Below are 18415 nucleotides of genomic sequence, written 5' to 3' on the forward strand. Positions count from 1 at the left end.
TGAAAAAATTGTCTCAAATATTCACACTGTGTACCACAATAAAGATGTGGTAAAGTTAGACAGAACTGATCTTAGCAAAGCCTTTGGTATCGTCTCTTACAATATCCTCATAGATAAGTTTCACTAAAAATGGGATCTGAGGGGAGGTACAAGACTTCTGGGTAAAAGGGCAAAATCAAATGGTTAAAATGAAAAATAATACATCCATGGCCAAATAGAACATGGGGTTCTCCAGGGGTCTGTACTGGGTCCTAGTCTTTTTACAGAATATGTAAACGACTTAAAAAATTACCTTAAGAAACAAAATTTTACATAATGTACATATATTTCCAATTGTTGACGACTCTCCAATAGTTTGAATAACTAAAAATGTGGAGAAACTTATTAAGTTTTAACTTATTAACTTATTTATTTAAATTTAATTACAGACGAAACTATGCCCTTTTTGCTCAATTGGTTTATTGAACATTATATGGATATACATATGCAACCATTAAACCATTGACTCAGCACTCATCATTGTAAGGTAAAGGTCCTGAGTTCGAATCCAGCAGCTCTGCATTTTTTTCAAAAGCATTGACACCCCAAGAGTTGATATGATCTCTGATGTTGCAAATCCCCAATGGGAAAAACCCAAGTATTTATTTTCAATTAATTAATCTTTAATTAAGGTTTTGGTTTAGATGGGTCAGTGTCACAAGCGGGATTCGAAAGGCATTTTTTTTCGGATTGAAAAATGGCAAAAAGGAGGGAAAATTCAAAAGGTAGGGTTGAGATGGGAAGTTAGTGTCCGAGTGGATCAAAGTCACAATAGCTCAAGTGGTAGAGCAGTGGCGTATTTAGCCGAAGGTCGTGAGTTCGAATCCCACTTGTAACACTGACTTTTTATCTCAACCAAAACCTTAATTAAAGATTAATTAATTGAAAAGAATTTATTTGGTCAAGCAGACCACAAAACCTTATAAATGTAAACCTAGTATTTATTTTTCCTACCCCTAAGACCCCTAAGTATTTAAAATTCACATCATGTAAAACTTGTAAAAAAGAGAACATTTTCATGTGGCAAATTAAAGGAATAATAAATATATATTTTATAAATATATATATAAATATACAGTCAGTTAATATAAAGTTATTTATTGTGGTAGTTTCATTGGAGAGAAATGAAGTTTTGTTTATAAAATATAATATGACTTTTTTGATAATAGTTAAACATCTTCATCAGATTTGGTTTTTAATGAGGTGTAACGTACCCACAAGCCATCCTTGGCCGAATGGAAGAATGTGTTCAACGGGTTAAGCTCCAGTTTAGTATGTACATTGTCTTTAGATTCCAAGTTGAAATGAAGTACTGTTATGACAACTGCCAATTTTATCATAGTATACGCAAATTTATAGCCTAAAACAAGTAAATTATCTTTTTTTAAATAAATGAATGCAATTATTTGTTAGCAGTAAAACCTTTGATATTATAACAGTGTAACATTAAAAACATCAAAGAAAGGGATTTCTTGTGACAAAAACTATATTATTATGGATAAACGCAACAACAAATATGTTGAAAGTTCTTTTTCAATTTTCATTTTTGTGTCATCGATTTTATATTACCAGGTTAGGGACAGATTAGGTTAGACAAGGGCAGAGTTACAGTTACAGTAAGATTATGTATACATAACACAATGTTTTTACATGAAGTGCAGAAAATATACATCAGTCAGTTTTTTACTCATGCAATAGCGCCTTAACATTTACAAATACCGAAAATATTTTTTTAAAAATTACCTGGACACGATCTTGGTCCTCCACCAAAAGGAAAATAACAGAATTCAGGCCTTTTTGCTATGTTTTCTTTTGTGAATCTCAGAGGATCAAATATTTCAGGATTTGGAAAATATTCTGGATCATTGTGCAGAGAGTACATCGGAAGAGTGACAGACATCCCTTCTTCAATATGAAGGCTTATATTTCGCTTTGGATTAGTTAAAACAACCGATTTATTACAAAGCCTTGCCATTGTTGTCCCGGGAGGATGTTTCCTTAATGTTTCTACATAAAAGTTGAATTTATTATTAAAATATTCAATTTTTTGATAAGGGTTAAATCACCTTTTAAAACCATGTCCAAATAATTGAGTCCATTTAATTTTTCAAAATCAAAGTCTCTTATCTTCAGTCCGACTGTTTGAATTTCATTTCTCAGAGTTGTTTGTACCTTCGGATTCAATGAAATCTCATGTACGATGAATGCCAAAAAAATAGACGTAGTTTCAAATCCATCAAGGAAAAATGTCATACAGTGTGCAGCCATTTCCTGGTAGTTGTATACTTCAAATTGTAGAAATTTAAAATTATACAATTTGTTATCCTTAAAAAAAATTGCTGAATATTTACATGGGCCTTTTCCTTGTTGTAGATGTTCTAAATTTGCATCAATCAGCATCTGCAGAAAATCATTTCTCGAAATACCATTTTTTATACGATAATCTGAAGCTTCTTTTATTATTGCAACAAAATAATCGTTGATCTCATCCGAAAAAATTCTCAATAGAAATAGAGACATAGTTAGTTTTAAGCATTTGCACATTAGAAAATAAATACAATAAAATTTTTATTTACTTAAATTTTAATAAACGGCCCAACTTTTTCATGTAAAGTGCACAGAAAAGGGCCAAATTGCCTTTTATTCCAGTATTAAACATTTTACTCGACACTTCTCTCAGTTTTGATTTGGAATCTGTAAAAGATTGACTGTCCAAACCAAACGCACAACTAGCTATAATATCAGTAGTGTATTTGCCAAACACATCGTAACCCTACAAAATAAAGTTTATTTGTTGTTTAGTGGACAACCTCATAAAATAGTTTCAATTACAATTAAAGATACTATTAAACTGTAAATGTGACGATTAATAGACTACGGACACCAGTCTATTTTGAATAAATGAAAATTTATTACCTCTAAAAACTCATTTTGATTTAGTTCTAGATAAGCTTTTAAATTGTCACAAATAAAGTATATTTGTGGCATCATTCCTTTAATTTTGCATAGTGTGAGTGAAGATGTGACTGCCATTCTCGATCGGGTCCACCTTATATTAAAAAAAAATTATTCTTGCCATAATGAAGAATTAAATATTACTTACTCAGATCCTACAAGGTTGAAAGGATTGAGACCAAGTATCGGTTCCAGCTTTGGATCCACATACCAATCGTTCCCCTGGAAAGAGTTGAATTCTTTCACAAAAACTGCTTTTATGAGCTCTGGATCTCTGAGCATAATCGACGGACTGATGAAACGATACATTCCACCATAAGGTAGATCTTTAAACTTCCTTCACCATGTTACAAAATTAATAGGTGGAATATTGTCAAAACGTATTTTCTTCTTGTATTTTACTTACCAGTATATTTCATCATACACTTCACCAAGTGTTTTATGCATAAAAATAATATCTTTTATGTTCCCAAATGGGAAAGTTGGTGGAACGTAAGGAATTTTGCGCTTCTCCCAATAAAACTTAGTTCTCCTCCACAGTAATAATGGCAGAAGTAATAAAATAATAAGAACTAACAACATCCCAATCATCTATAATAAAATAAATACATGTTTTAATTAAAACATCAAAATAAAATATTTAAACTAAAATATTTGACCCCCCCCCCAGTTTGACCGCATTCAATTATCAACCTCTAATGAGGGCGTGCTGGCCCTGCAGCCTATACAGAACTTACAAAAGTAAAGTAATAAAAGTATCATTTAAGATTTTAAACTTAATTGGCTGGAGACCTGGGTAAAAGGATATTTGGAAAAGGACTACAAAATTCAAACTAAAAAACGTTTATTCGAAACAGAAACTAAAAACAATTATAAGCATTGATTAGAACTAAACTAAAAATTTTGAATCAGCAAATTAAAACAACCACCACCTGGATTAAAACAAATAAAAATACTTAACACCAACTAACAACAAATATCTCTCTGAAAAGAGTAGTTAGTACTGCAATAAGTGAAAAACAGTAAAATAAGAGTTTTAACTAGTCTAAGTTTTAGTGTCGCAGAGATAAATTTATGATATTTCCATAAATTTAAAGTCCCATTCACCCTTCTAGCAACAAAGCCAAAGTCTAAAAAACAGGCTTGAATAACAATGCCTTATTTAAAGAAATTTTAGAATTGCATAAAATAAACCTACATTTTACTTCAACTCAGCACCCAGAATCTAATGGAACTGCAGAAAGATTCCACAGTACATTTCTATAACATATCAGTCAAGATATATTGAAATCAAACTCTATAAACACAAAGGTAAAATATGCAATTTTAGCATACAATAACACAAGAAATTCAGTCACAAAATGCACCCTATTCGAGATTGTATATGTTCATCTTGAAACAGAACACACTCGTTATGAAATGGTCATAGAAAATCAATTATTTAACAACTGCGTTGAAAACTATAAAGAACAAATCAAACTGTACAATAAAATTAAAGAATCCATAAATGAAAATAAAGAAAAAGTACTAAAATTAATAAATGCCAACGGTAGGAATTGCTTCACATACTGGAAAAGGTCTATGTATAAAACAACAAAAACAAAGAAAAACACGAATAAAATATAAACCCAAAAATATTGAAAAAATAAACAAATCATTAAAAACTGCTAAAATAATGCACACACATTTCAACACAAGGAAAAAGATACACTTTTCTTGATGACATCATCGCGGGTCACATTCTCTGGACACCGACACCATAAAGGGCATAACCAACAATCCAGCAATATTACCAATCAACTTAGGGACAGCAAAACTAGAGATATCACATTCATTATTTTTATTTAGAGCATTTTTTCTCAGAATTTTAAATAATTAGTATCGATGATTTTATGATTTCATTAAAAGATCAACCAAACTGTTTTATAGTTTATAAAAGATAAAATTCATCATCATCATTTACTTGCTCACACAACAAACAGAAATAAAAGAAAGAAGCCTTTAACAAATTCAAGGGTAATGTAAAATCCAATTAAAGTAATTTGAAGAATCAGTTAAATTTAATGTATTCCATAAATAATAAAATAATAAACGATTTCAACAAAACCATTAAAACCCTTCAGATAAATGGTGAGGAGTAAAGATAAATTTAATTGGGAGATATGTAAGAAAAAATATAGCAATTATTGAAATCAAAGACGCATTGCATCTATTACAAACATTATATCACCTACTCTTGAATACTTTGGAAGAAATTAAAAATTCAGTTTTTTTTTTTTTGCAAAATTGAGACAATTCACCCTTCCATCATTAGCGTTCATGAATTATTTTCAGAATTAAAGCAATTTGAGACTCATTATGGAAATAAAATGTACCTTAGATTTTCATATTAATAATATCCTTAATTATGAAAATCTGTTGAAAATGTATTGTAAAATTGAAGTAGATCAAACAGTCTATTTTAAGGAAGGTCCAATTTGATCTGAACACCATTTTGAACTATTTAACATGTAACCTGTCCCAAGTAAATATCAAAATAAATTTATAACAATTATCCTGCATACTCCTTACGTATTAAAATCAGAAAATAACAAAATTGCTTATCTCAATAATATATTGGCTTAAACCCATCAAACTCCATGCGAGGAGGACATCTTGCTGACAGGATCCAGCTCCGTCTGCACTACACTCAGGGCAATCTAATAATTTTTATTATGGAGATTAATCAATTTTTTGGCTATTCTTGTAGAACCAGAAACAGTATAATTTTTGAAGTCGGAACAGAAGCAAAAACTTTAACTGGGGTATTCTTCATAAAAGTAGCTAGTAGAAACCTTGTTTTCAAGGGCAAACAATTCTTCTACTTCTTTAGGAAAGCTTGTTTTACTACAGACTATCAACATTAGGCTGGCAGCAACTTCTAGAATTCAAAGTCACCCTCAAAAGGTTTGATTTGAAAAACATTTTTATTAACCCTATTAAACATAATTTCACAACTCCCACAATCTATTCTAAACCAAGTGGACATCATAATCTCCATATCAAGAGGGCTGAAAGTGCTTGTTTTCCATGTAGATGTGTCATTATTGTGTGCCATGTTGAGAGTGTCCATCCCGTGTCTCACGATCTCCAAACAATCATTAACTAACAGTCACTAAACACCACACATTAATGATAATTTGTGTAATAATTTTTTACAAAAAGAAACAGGTTTTTGTTGTAAATAACTCATCAAAATGTAATCCAAATGCTCTGGAGATGTAAAGACTAATAATTATATTAACCAATGTAATGTATACTTGAATAATATAATTAGCGATATAAAATTGTAATAATTCCCATGGTTGTGGACACGAGTAGACAATATTCTTAGAAACAATGTAGTCAGCAATATGCATTTTCTCCCTCTCCTGATTTATCTCATTACAACGAGATGTCTAACTATCAATTCACTCTCTTTTCATACATAGAAGTGGAACATCTCAACTGTTTTATTCAGTTAGTTAAATAAAAGTTCTTTTTAAAAACCCTTTTGTTTATTTGCCAGAGTTAAATTATATATATATAATCTAGTTTTGTATATATAAAATCTAATTCTCAATGTTATTTTTTTCTGCCCTATGTATAAAATAAATAAAAATATAAATTTATATATATATATATGCAAAAATATTACAATTATTGTGCAACTACAAAAGAAAATTTAATAATTATTAAAATATATATATTTATATATACTTAATTTTTAAATTTTCTATTATAGTTGCACAATGATTGTAATATTTTTGCATATATATATACAAATTTATATTTTTATTTATTTTGTATATAAGCCAGCAAAGAATAACAACACTGGGAATTAGATTTTTCACAACACTCTTTCATCAAATATATTGAAATGTGCTTCTTTGTCTTGAGAATGGGTATCTTGAATTAACAATTTTTTTCCTTGCAAATATTGTCAAACAGTGATTATATTTGAGAAATATTTAGTAACAACATTAAAAATAATTGTACTAAAAATATTTTCCATAGGTCAGCTTGAGTAACTGTTAATTTAAAAACAAAAACAAAAAGAAAATCAATACCTGAAAAGACCAGGAAGACCTTGGCTCTGTCACAGAAGGGCAACACAAAACTAATCTCGGCTGTGTTATTTACAATTCTGCTCTGGTGGGGTTCGGATATTCTGGTGGGGCGGGTGAGTCATATTTGCTTACATGCTGTCATATGTTTACAAATTTATCATAACAAGTTGATTAATAAATTATACATTTTTATAATCTGTAATTTTAACCATATATGACACAATAGTTCAACCTTAATGGAATTCATGCTAAAAAATTATCTATGCCTATCCGAAATATTATTTATTTCGTTTTTTGTATGGCCCTATGCACAAGACTGGCAAAATCATGACTGTAAGCCAATTTAAAAAAAAAAAGTTGGGTGTGTGGTCTAGAGCACATGGTGGAAGTGTAAATTAGGTACAGGCAGATACGAAATACAATTTTTGGTCTTTATTTTGTATAATCACAATGTAATTACGTTCAAAATGTATACAATTATGATTGTGTAGGAATTTGATTGTGCTCTGAATGATTGTATCAGACTCTAGAAACGAAACTATTGGTTTATGGTAACTGAAATATGAGACAAATACTTTTGATTGAAATAAATTTCCTAAATATCTCACAAAAACTTCGTCAATCGTTGTTCCATATTTCGTTGTACTTTCATTTGGATCATTGGACATATTAAGATCTAATTTTGTTTTCAAAAAATCTACTAGAGGCTTTGATGTATCTTTGGAGAAGTCAACATTGAAATCTCCACTCATAATCATTGGTAATGTATGGAAATGTTCTTCGAGAAGAGCAGATCCTTCTTTGGTGTAGATAATTAAGTTTGCGTGGATGAATTTGATGATGTCTTTTACACTATGATTAGGTGAAATATAAATAGCTACTATTACAATTTCTTGTCTATTTTCTATTATACATTTCGATACACAAATTTCGCCAATTGGTGATATATTGAATCCAAATGTTTCTGAATGTTGAAGTGTGACATCCATCAGTGAACTAACAAGAGTCGACGTGTCTCTCCTATTTTTGAATATAGCTACACCTGCAGATCGGCGATCTGGTCTTTTGAATTTCACAACACAATCAAAATTCGGGACATAGACGTTTTCTTGATAAAATCAGTATAGTCGAACGTTGTGTATAGGTGGCCATTCACGATCGCTCCAAGCAGTCCAAACGGAGCGACGCCGTTCCAAAAACCACGTCAATGGCAAAACTGAACTGGCGTGCCCGGCTGTGCCTAATATTCGACCGGTCCAAACTCCATCGCGCTACTCCAAATATCTACGGCGCGACGACGGCATGGCGCGTTCGTGAATGCGAAAACCTGGCGTAGAGCGTGGGGATTTGGTGCGGTGGCCTGGGCGTGAATGGGAAAACCCTCGTTTTTTTTGGCGGTTTCCGTCTTTCTGTCACTGAGCAAACATCTCCGTCGTACATTCTCAAAAAGTCAAAAACGTTTATTCTTTATTGGTAATGACATCCAATCGAGATTTTATTGTTGAGGTGATTGAAATGTATGAAAGTTTACCATGTTTATGAAAGTTGTGGACAATGATAATATTATCTCGATAGAAATAAAAGAAATTCGATCCTCAACCAGTTGGTCGACGTTTTCAAAACAAAGGATACAAATGCAATGAGAGATGAGGTATTGACAACCCCTAACAATGATCAGAAACCGTAGGAGAGAACTTAAGTTCTTTGTAGTTCATCCCTGTAGCGAGAAATCGTAATGTGGTTGCCAACCTTTCATGTAGTGCTGATTTCTCTCTGACTGTCTTTTGTTTTCTAATCAAGGGGGTAACAAGCTGGAGTAAATATAAATAAGACGTTAATCTTTTTTTTGTAAGGTTTTGGTTGAAATGAAAAAATAGTGTCACGATGGGATTCGAATCCTCGACATTCGGCTAAATACGTCGCTGCGCTAACCACTTGAGCTGACTTCGATAGTTCGATCCACTCGGGCACCAACTCCCCATCTCAACCTACAACCTTTCGAATTTTCTCTCTTTTTGCCATTTTTTGGTGTCGGAGANCTTTCATAAACATGGTACACTTTCATACAATTCAATCACCTCAACAATAAAATCTCGATTGGATGTCATTACGAATAAAGAATAAACGTTTTTGGCTTTTTGAGAATGTTCGACGGAAATGTTTGCCCAGTGACAGAAAGACGGAGACTGCGCCAAAAAAACGAGGGTTTTCCCATTCACGCCCAGGCCACCGCACCAAATCCCCACGCTCCACGCCAGGTTTTCCCATTCACGAACGCGCCATGCCGTCGTCGCGCCGTAGATATTTGGAGTAGCGCGATGGAGTTTGGACCGGTCGAATATTCGGCACAGCCGGGCACGCCAGTTCAGTTTTGCCATTGACGTGGTTTTTGGAACGGCGTCGCTCCGTTTGGCCTGCTTGGAGCGATCGTGAATGGCCACCTTTAGTCGACTCGAGCCGATTCTACCCGAATGAGCGTTACATCTTCGAGCGTGACGGCTCAGTCTCATTCAATACTCATAAAATAAAAATAATAATAATAATAAAAAGTGCTGAGCGCGCCTAAAGAAGTTTTCACTTACAACCCATAAATTAAAACAAAACAACTTATGAAAATTTAGAAAAATAATATGCCATAACTTAATTATAAATCATGAATACCCGGATCTAAAAATAATCCGGATGAAAAAAAATTAATTCAATCGTTATCTGCCCAGCTTTTGACCTATTATCAGGGCAAAACAACCTTAAAGATATTAACAAATTGGCATAATTTTAATATATGCTTCCAAATGTCTTTGAAGATTCAAACATTCAATTATTCAATAGTATTACATCCTTGGCATTGTTGGAACTGAGTCTTTCTTCAAAGAAATCTGAAACTATCTATGAAAAACTTAATCGTATAAAATGGTAGACATTCTCATAAATGTTTTGCCTTGAGGATGATTTAAAATAGGGCAAAAGTTGGGCAGTAAAAATTTAATTTGTTTTTATCATCCAGAATTCCAGACCATACCTAGATCCAGATTATTCGAGAGTGAAAAAGTGGTAAATATATCTAACACTTTAATCAATTGTAAATCTTAACATGGTAACAAATCATTTTCTTAGGTTTTTAAATTTTATTTGGCAAGTCTTGTCAACATCTTGGAAATTGAAACGAGACAATGTGCTATCTGTTTTGGTCCATAGTGATAAACATAAAAATAAAATTGTGTGTACATTGTGTTTTGTTGTCTGAAACATTGTGCAGGAAGAATAAAAAGGTGACAAAACACATAATCCTTTTCTGGCTGAATAATTCCACATCGCTAATATTTCGAAATACAGCTATCCACTAGGATCTACATTAAAACTGTGTGAAGTGGTACTGAGTATTTCTTTTTTGTTGTAATTTTAGTTGGAATTTTTGTTCCAATTGTGCCAAAAGTGGTTAGTATTTGTTCTTTAAATTTTTAAAACAAACATGCCTTTTTTACTTTTCTTTATCTCAGTCATTATGGCGCCACTTTCATTTTTTAAAAATGCTTGTCATCGTTGAAATCGATGCTCATGTTATTTTTTAAACCATTTCAAATACAGCCCTAAGGAGAGAATTTTTAAATAATTTGGCTTAAATTTGATGAAAAAATGGTTTCAGGAGAGAGGCAGTATAAACAATCTTCCAAAAGATATAATCTTTGGATCTTTCACGATATCATTGTCATAATTTCCAAAATTGAACTTTCCTCCTATTCAAAATCATACTGTTGGCCATAACACAATGCGGAAATCATCAAATAGAAAAACAATTATAACACACTCAGAATGAATCGCATTTGTAGAAAACGCCACAGTACGCAATTAAATTTACAAGATAACGGCTTTTTTTGACAAAATATGTATAACAAAAATAGTTTAAAATATTGTACATAATTATCAAATTGTACTGATTAATCCAATATTAATTGGGATTTTTTTTTAAATTTATGACTAGTAACGAGTCACACTACAAATTCCTGATGATTCATTTTGTTTAGTGTAATTTATTATCAATATTGATCTTTGAAAATAATTGATAACATTGCTCTTATTAATAATTGTTCTACAATTCAGTATCAACAATGGTTTAACAAATTCACAGATTTCAAGTGTAATCCGTGGATTTTACTTTTTAATTAAAATATTTTCTTAATGTTCGCTTCTTGAGTTGAAGTATCAGGTAGTTTAATTGACAAAGATAAACCAGTTATTTTAAGGGTTTCATTTCTCATATGTTTGTAATAATAATCAATCAAGGAACAGAAGTCAATAATAAAGAATATCTTATCTATTAACAAATTTATCTTTGTGTACTTCAAGTGCAGAGTTGCAAAAAGTACACAGGGAGTCAAACATCATTTTAAAATTTCTAACTTAGAAACAATGGATTGTTTCAGTACATTATTGTTAATTCTTTCATTGATTTTGGTCAGTTTTTTCTTTGGCACTTGGAATGAAAACTATTGGCTCAAAAGGAATATCCCTTTTATCCAATCAGAGATATTTTTTGGAAATATAAGAGATGTCGTTACAATGAAAAAAACAATAGGCCAAGTCTACTCTTGCATTTACAAGTGAGTAGTTCAATTTAATATGATTAATTTTTTGTAAATACTTTTCATGACAGAAAACTAGACAAAAAGCCTTTGGGAGGCTTCTTCAAACTACAACAGCCGATAATTATGATCAAGCATCCGGATTTAATCAAGGAGGTTTTTGTCGATAAATTCGAATTTTTCAACTCTAATGATATTCAAGTGAGAAGAGATACAAATCCTATTCTTAAAATGAATCCACTTTTATCATCTGGAGCAACGTAAGTCAAATTTTAAACATTTTTCCAATGTTTTCCTGTGTAACAATGAAATCTTTGTTCAAATCATACTAACATTATTTTTAATATATATTACCAATTATCTTTAAAAGTAGAAGTAATCATGAAATTGAAATTATTCTGGTTCAATTTTTTTTAAATATTTATTAACATGAAAACCTTATTTATTTTTGTTATTCAATTTGATAGTAGAACTTTTTTTTATAAGTGTATTTCATCGTTTACTACATATTTGTTGTTTTATTCACAATATATTTTGTGATGTGTTAATGTTTGGTTCTCGTTCAATATCCTTCTATTGAAATTTGTAAGCTAGTTCTTGCTTTTAAGTCCTTACATTAGCGCAACTTATTGTTGTCCTTGAGGCATTGGAGTTGTGTCCCTGAGAATGAAGTTTTGAATGTTGTACTTTGTAATCCTTAACTATTTGATCCTGACGAGGACTTTGTGAGTTGTGTTCATAGATAAATTAGAAAAATACATAACACTGGCAAATTACATAGATAATACTCGTGAGATTTCCTTCTGTGGTCTGTGGAGAGGATGAACCAATTATTTGATCCTTACCGATCTCTTGGTCTGCCTATCCTTGCTGGATTAGTCAGTCAGATGAGATTCTATCTTCGCCATCCTCAGTGTCTTTGTTGTACATAATCGTTTACTGAAAATTACTGAACTTGCAATATTTAATTTAACAAATAAAAATAAAAAAAGATTGAAAACACAGTAAAAATACAGAAAATAGCTGTTATATCAACAATTTAAGTTGTAAATCTTAAGTTACTAAAAAATATATATATATTTTAAGTTTGGTCTGACATATGTATTTTGGCAATTTACCGTCTTCAGAGTGGTTTTTCTGTTATATAGCCTTTATTTTTTAAATTATATTGCCAGTTAAAACTTTGATTACAAGAACTCACTGAAGAAGATAAAATGCTGAAATGCATCTGACAGACCAACCCAGTGAGTATAGGCAGACCAAGATGATATGAAAGGATCAAATTATAAATAACATATTAAATATAAATAATTCACAATAAATAATACAGGAAGCTTAGACAATTTTATTTTTTTCAAAAATTGTCTACTGATTTACATGAAATTTAATTCATAGTTGGAGAGCACTAAAATCTGTTTTGACGCCACTCACAGAAGTAAAAACTTTAGAAGGAATGTTTACAATTGTTAAGGCTACATCACAAAACATGGTTGAATATATAGATAATAATAATATATTACCTATTGAAGTATGTATGGAATTTTATTCATAACTCTGTGAGATTATTAATTGTATGTATCATTCTAGTGTAAGCAGCTTTCGTCCAGATACATTTTAAATGTCATTGCGAGCTGCGCGCTCGGATTAGAGTCAAATGTGTTCAAGGATGCCGATAACAAATTTAGCGAAATGTCGAGCAAGATATTTAAATATGATTCAAGATCAAACATTGCATTACTGCTCGCTTTGTACGCACCTAGTTTGGCCAAATTATTTACTTACAGGTTTGAAAAAGGCACTTGAATTTATCCGTTGGTGTATTTTGAAAACTCGATTTTCCAGGATTATTCCACCAAGAGTTTCGAATTACTTCATTTCCCTAATATCAGAGAAATGCAGGTATCGTGTGAAAGAGTCTGTTCATCGTAATGACTTTCTCCAGCATCTTATTAATATTAATAAAGAATCAGAAGCTAGTGGGGAAGGCACAGGTTCTTTAAGCATTTAATTTTTTTATTGTGGATTTTTTGTTTAAATTTGTCTATCTATAATATAAATATTAAACTTAAATAAAATTAAGTAATCAAATACATACATAATAATATAGTAGTTGTAGCAGTAGGCTAATTATCTCAAAGAGGACTTAAAATATTGATTACTGTTTTAAGGATAAGAAAAATATTTTTTGTTTTAAGTTTACCCAATTTTTTAATTGTTTTTTGAGAACTTTATTTTTATAGTGATTTTTATATTCCAGTCTATAATTACGATAAAATAACAGCACATTGCTTGACAATTCTTATTAATGGATACTTTATGACTGTGAGCCCTTTTTACTACTGTCTGTTTGAAATTGCATCAAAAGAAAATGTCCAAGCAGATTTGCGAAAAGAGCTAAAAACAAACAATATAAATGATCAATTTTCATTGGAAAGCCTTAACAAGCTGATTTATCTCGATATGGTGCTCAATGGTAATTTAATTGAGTATGTTACACATTTGAGAGAAATATCATTGAAATAATTTATTTTTAAGAAACATTACGACTCCATTCGCCCATCCAAGTAATAACAAGGCGTTGCACAAAAGATACTGTTTTGAACCATGACGGTCTCGATTATAAAATTAAAGCAGGGACTCCTGTCACAATACCGATATGTGCAATTCACACGGATCCTAAGCTTTATTTCAACCCGAATGATTTTATTCCAGAAAGGTTCAAAAAGGAAAACGAAGGATTTACCTACTTGCCATTTGGTAAAGGACCAAGAAAATGCCCAGGTTTGAATAATGAAACTTTTCAATATTTATTTTATTCATAAATAATCTGCATCTTGGTCTGTATAGAAACACAAATTCACTTTTTAAATGCCAAATTTTCAGCCTATTTTAAGGCCATTATCAGGGCAAAACAATCTTAAAGACATAATTAGTCAGTATAATATGACATAATTAGTTTTTAACAGATGTTTCAAATTTCTTTGAAGACCAACTCAGTCCCCACATTGTCAAGTAACCGTTGATATATTTAAGTTTGCCCTGATGATGCCCCAAAGTAGGTCGAAAGATTGGTAATAGATTAGATTATATAGGAGCTGGCCGTGTTACGACCTGCGCGCCTTTACCAGTATTGGTGTATTGTGTATCTCCAGTTTTTAATCTAGATCTCCTCGTTAAGCTTAAGGCTTTTTACCAAACCCAAATCTATTTCAAGGGCTCCCGTGTGTATCCTTCAGGGCCTGGCCTCTCCCAGGATTAGGAATCTGAAATTCTACATAGGCCTTCACACCGACAAAGGAGTGTTCCGCTGTTTCTACTTCTTCTTGGCAATAACTACACAGGCTTGTTTCTGCCACTCTGAGTCTATACATTTGACTCCGGAGTCTGAAGTGTCCAGTTAGCAGTCCAACCATTCTAGTCCTAACACGTCCTAGATTTAGTAGTTCCACTGTTAGTTTCTGCGATGGTCCTTTGATAAATGTTGCATGCCTCTGTCCCAGGGTACATTCCCATTGAACAGAGGATCCACGTTTCTGGCAGTTTGGTAAGCCACAAAAGAGTTCAGTACCAATAGGTGTCCTCATTTAGCTTTCCTTTGCCTATTTATCGGCCTCTTCGTTGCAGCTTTGCCCTGTGTGCCCTGGCACTCAGACAAGGATAATTTTGTTATTTTCCCCAATGTCTGACAGGGCTCTAATGTAGTCCCAAACGACTCTGGACTTTACTGAATGTCGATTAAGTCCACATATATAATCAGTAAAAGCAAACTTAGCAAAAGAGAAATCAATGATGTAACAAATAATAAAACTGGACAAGTGACAGTTAAATTTTACAGAACATGGTAAAAATTAACACCTTTCTCTAAAATGTATCTTGCTACTGAAAGATCTTGTCGATTAAGAAATTTACAGAGAAATTATTAATGTAAGCCGGTCCCCGTCTTGGTGATAAGTTTAAATTGTTAACATAAGAACAAAATAGGGTAAACGATGAAAAGGGACAAAGGTTGTCATGACATGTACTCTGAAGGGGCGACCACCCAGATGGGAACGACGTGACAAATCTGGCAAATGTAACTTGGAAATGGTTACCCAGGTAGACAGTTAGGTAAGAACGGTCGGAAATCCGTAGCCATGGGGGACATCGTAAATTGGGGATGCGTCAACCCTGTGCTAGACCACCGTCTTTGCCGGCCCACCCGCAGCGTGAGAACTCCCCTGACTTTTGAGTTTCCTTTCCACCCCTACTCCGGGAGAGACCTGGTATAAAAGGGATGACTGGAAAATCAAAAGTCAGTCAAGATACAAGACTCACCCCAGTCAGTCAAGACCAGGGACTCTCTCAGGAGTCACCTCGGAAGACTTGCCCGAGTCAAAATCAGAGACTCACCCCAGGCAGTCAAGACCAAGGACCGAGAGAGAAGCAGCCACCCTCCGTCTGGGATTCAACAAGAGGACTTTGCCAGCCAGAGCCAGCGAGGATCAGCTGTTGCGACCAATCGAGCCAAGTCAGAGGTCAAGAGAAGAGATGTTGTGGACACTGATCGTGGCGAGCATCGTTTGGGGTAAGTCCCTTTGTTGATAGACTCATCCCAGATTTAGAGTTGTGGGTGACTTGTAGATTAATTAATTAGCAATTAGGGTACTGTTAATATTAGGACTTGTGTACAATAAATGTTACTGAATATGCTCTCTGGTTTATTGAATTCTGGAACCTTACCTTCCCCTACACAAGAATAAGTACGCCGACTAATCTCTTGTCGCTTATAGAAAAGCAAGTGAATATCGAGAGATTATTCGGCCGCCGCACCGTCGTCCGCTTACATTAATACTACGAACATTATATCTGTTTATGATAGGTATTTTATGTAATAACAATCAATAAAATAGTCTTCTTTTCTTTGTTACTGTTGTCTTTTTGCTTTTTATGGACAAAAATTTTCTTCTTCAAAAAATGTATACACAAAATGCTAGAGTGGGCTATCTTTTTGTCCCGGAACTTAGATAAGATAAATGTGAGCTGTTTTATCTTAACAAGCTTTTACTATCAAAAGAGCCAGGATGTAGGAGGCTCTTTCCCAAATTATAAAGCCAAGTTGAAAAACAAAAATGATCAAATTAAAGGAATGAGATCAAATAAAATAGTTAATCCATGCTGACTGCAAAATAAACGACTTGTTTATATAAATATTTTGAGACCAATTTTGACGCATCAAACTTTGGGGTTTAACAGTACGTTCCAACCTCCAACGTATCTAATCCTTACAATTAAAAATCCTTCAAACCATCGTCAATGCTCCTTTCTACATATCTAATCTTACCATTGACAATGATCTAAATACCCAATATATCTTTGAAGTTTCACAAACAATTACCTGTCACATAAACCCCCTTCATCCTGCACACTTACAAATAATCCTCCATGATGGCTGAAGCGTAACTGGCCTCGCGACCTCCAAAGTGACAGTGAAAGAAAGTGAAACTGATTAACGCTAATATATAGTTGTGACTACTAACGAGTAATTCCTCTTTTTTATATATATTTTTGTGTAATTTTGTTTTGTCTTATGCTCTAAAACATTATCAAATTTACTTAAGCACAGGTTCAGTTTCACAAGTTAAGCATTTAATTGGCGCCGGTGTAAATAAATAAAGAAAAAAAAATATTTCACCTTGAGCATAAGCAGTTCTGCCATAGTCTTTTTAGGTGTTCGATTGCGCCTAGCACCATCTAAAATTAGTCTTGCAGCACCACTGCTGAAATTCAAGCAAACGATCAAAACATCCATTGCATTTCAGGTGCACAATTTGCCAAGCTCATCCTCAAAGTAGCACTGGTGTCGATCATGCTGAAATTTAGAATCGAGCTCAGAGATCCTTTCATGGAGCTAAAACAGGATCCGAAATGTTCACTCTTGAAATCAGCGAAAGGCGATGTGTTGCTCAAGTTCAAATTGGACCCTCTATAGCCACTATCAATTGCCAATAAAAAATGGACAAATTGGCGCCTACTTGTCGAGTCAGGTATTATTTTAGATGACTAGTTTTTGTGGTTTAAAATATCAAGATTTTAAATAATCAAGTAAAATATTTCAAATAATTTGTACTGCTTTTGTAAATAAAGTCTTAAAATTAAAGAAATAAGTGCTGTTGAAATTATAAGAATTTTGTTATCATACATTATGTACATTTTCATAAAAAAATTTTTTTAATTTTTAGGAGTATCCTAGAAAATACGGAACCAAATTTCCCAGGATGGTAAAGAATTTCATATTTTTTATAACATGAATCACTTTGAAATGGGCCATTTTTAGGTTATAGATTTTAATAAAGCACTAACATTTTTTATTATATGTTTATATTTTGAATTTCATTCCCTTTGGTGGTAGATTAATCTAATTATGTTTCAGTTCATTGATTCTTGCCAACAAAGTAACATTTAAATAATTAGCCTTACGATAGATGTGTCTTTGAGGAAGTCACGTACGAGTTTTTGGAAGGAGAGATTCTTCGGCGTATAAACTATATATTTGTTTCTTGTATGGCATGCTTGCAATTGTACTCTTCATATTGTACAAAATGATTTTTTTTATTGTAATATAACAATGTACTGCTCATGAGACCATGTTGGAGTTTAAAAAATTGATGACATATCTGACATTCACAAAGGTTTGAGTGTAATTTCTAAGGTCCCTTATATGTTAAAGCTAAACTGTTTTCTACTATTTTGGTAGAACTCAACTGCAGAAAGAAT

General features: G+C 32.5%; 2 protein-coding genes across 5 annotated transcripts; one reads left to right on the forward strand and one right to left on the reverse strand.

Moving 5' to 3' along the window:
* Positions 1–1121: 1121 nt before the first annotated feature.
* On the reverse strand, positions 1122–7220 carry LOC106670924 (probable cytochrome P450 6a13). The gene is made up of 9 exons (XM_014401603.1): positions 7083–7220; positions 3401–3585; positions 3143–3331; positions 2956–3088; positions 2616–2812; positions 2391–2539; positions 2106–2324; positions 1783–2046; positions 1122–1399 (listed from the first exon to the last, which is right to left on the reverse strand). Exons 2-9 carry the CDS (start codon positions 3583–3585, stop codon positions 1209–1211), a joined length of 1527 nt encoding a protein of 508 aa, XP_014257089.1. The 5' UTR covers positions 7083–7220; the 3' UTR covers positions 1122–1208.
* On the forward strand, positions 7128–18283 carry LOC106670912 (cytochrome P450 9e2-like). Of its 4 annotated transcripts, XM_024227706.1 has the most exons (10): positions 11223–11680; positions 11734–11922; positions 13058–13190; positions 13250–13446; positions 13505–13653; positions 13920–14135; positions 14198–14443; positions 17461–17685; positions 17881–17919; positions 18072–18283. In XM_024227706.1, exons 1-8 carry the CDS (start codon positions 11490–11492, stop codon positions 17628–17630), a joined length of 1491 nt encoding a protein of 496 aa, XP_024083474.1. In that variant the 5' UTR covers positions 11223–11489; the 3' UTR covers positions 17631–17685; positions 17881–17919; positions 18072–18283. The 4 variants fall into 4 exon arrangements, with proteins under 4 accessions (XP_024083477.1, XP_024083478.1, XP_024083474.1 ...); XM_024227709.1 differs by lacking the exons at positions 11223–11680; positions 18072–18283 and adding an exon at positions 7128–7195 and having other exon boundaries at positions 17881–18014; XM_024227710.1 differs by lacking the exons at positions 11223–11680; positions 18072–18283 and adding an exon at positions 9718–10133 and having other exon boundaries at positions 17881–18014.
* The last annotated feature ends 132 nt before the right edge of the window (positions 18284–18415 follow it).

The sequence above is a fragment of the Cimex lectularius genome, unplaced genomic scaffold, assembly GCF_000648675.2.
Source record: "Cimex lectularius strain Harlan isolate CLEC.00 unplaced genomic scaffold, Clec_2.1 scaffold38, whole genome shotgun sequence".
Taxonomy (NCBI): Eukaryota; Metazoa; Arthropoda; class Insecta; order Hemiptera; family Cimicidae; genus Cimex; species Cimex lectularius.

Excerpts from the sequence above, each read along its gene's own strand:
- LOC106670924 (XM_014401603.1), bottom strand. The coding sequence starts at position 3,585 with ATGATTGGGATGTTGTTAGTTCTTATTATTTTATTACTTCTGCCATTA. Across the intron at positions 3,332-3,400 it reads GTGTATGATGAAATATACTG|GAAGTTTAAAGATCTACCTT; the intron begins GTAAGTAAAATA and ends AACATGGTGAAG. Across the intron at positions 2,813-2,955 it reads ATCAAAATGAGTTTTTAGAG|GGTTACGATGTGTTTGGCAA; the intron begins GTAATAAATTTT and ends TTTATTTTGTAG.
- LOC106670912 (XM_024227706.1), top strand. The coding sequence starts at position 11,490 with ATGGATTGTTTCAGTACATTATTGTTAATTCTTTCATTGATTTTGGTC. Across the intron at positions 11,923-13,057 it reads CTTTTATCATCTGGAGCAAC|TTGGAGAGCACTAAAATCTG; the intron begins GTAAGTCAAATT and ends TTTAATTCATAG. Across the intron at positions 13,191-13,249 it reads ATAATATATTACCTATTGAA|TGTAAGCAGCTTTCGTCCAG; the intron begins GTATGTATGGAA and ends GTATCATTCTAG.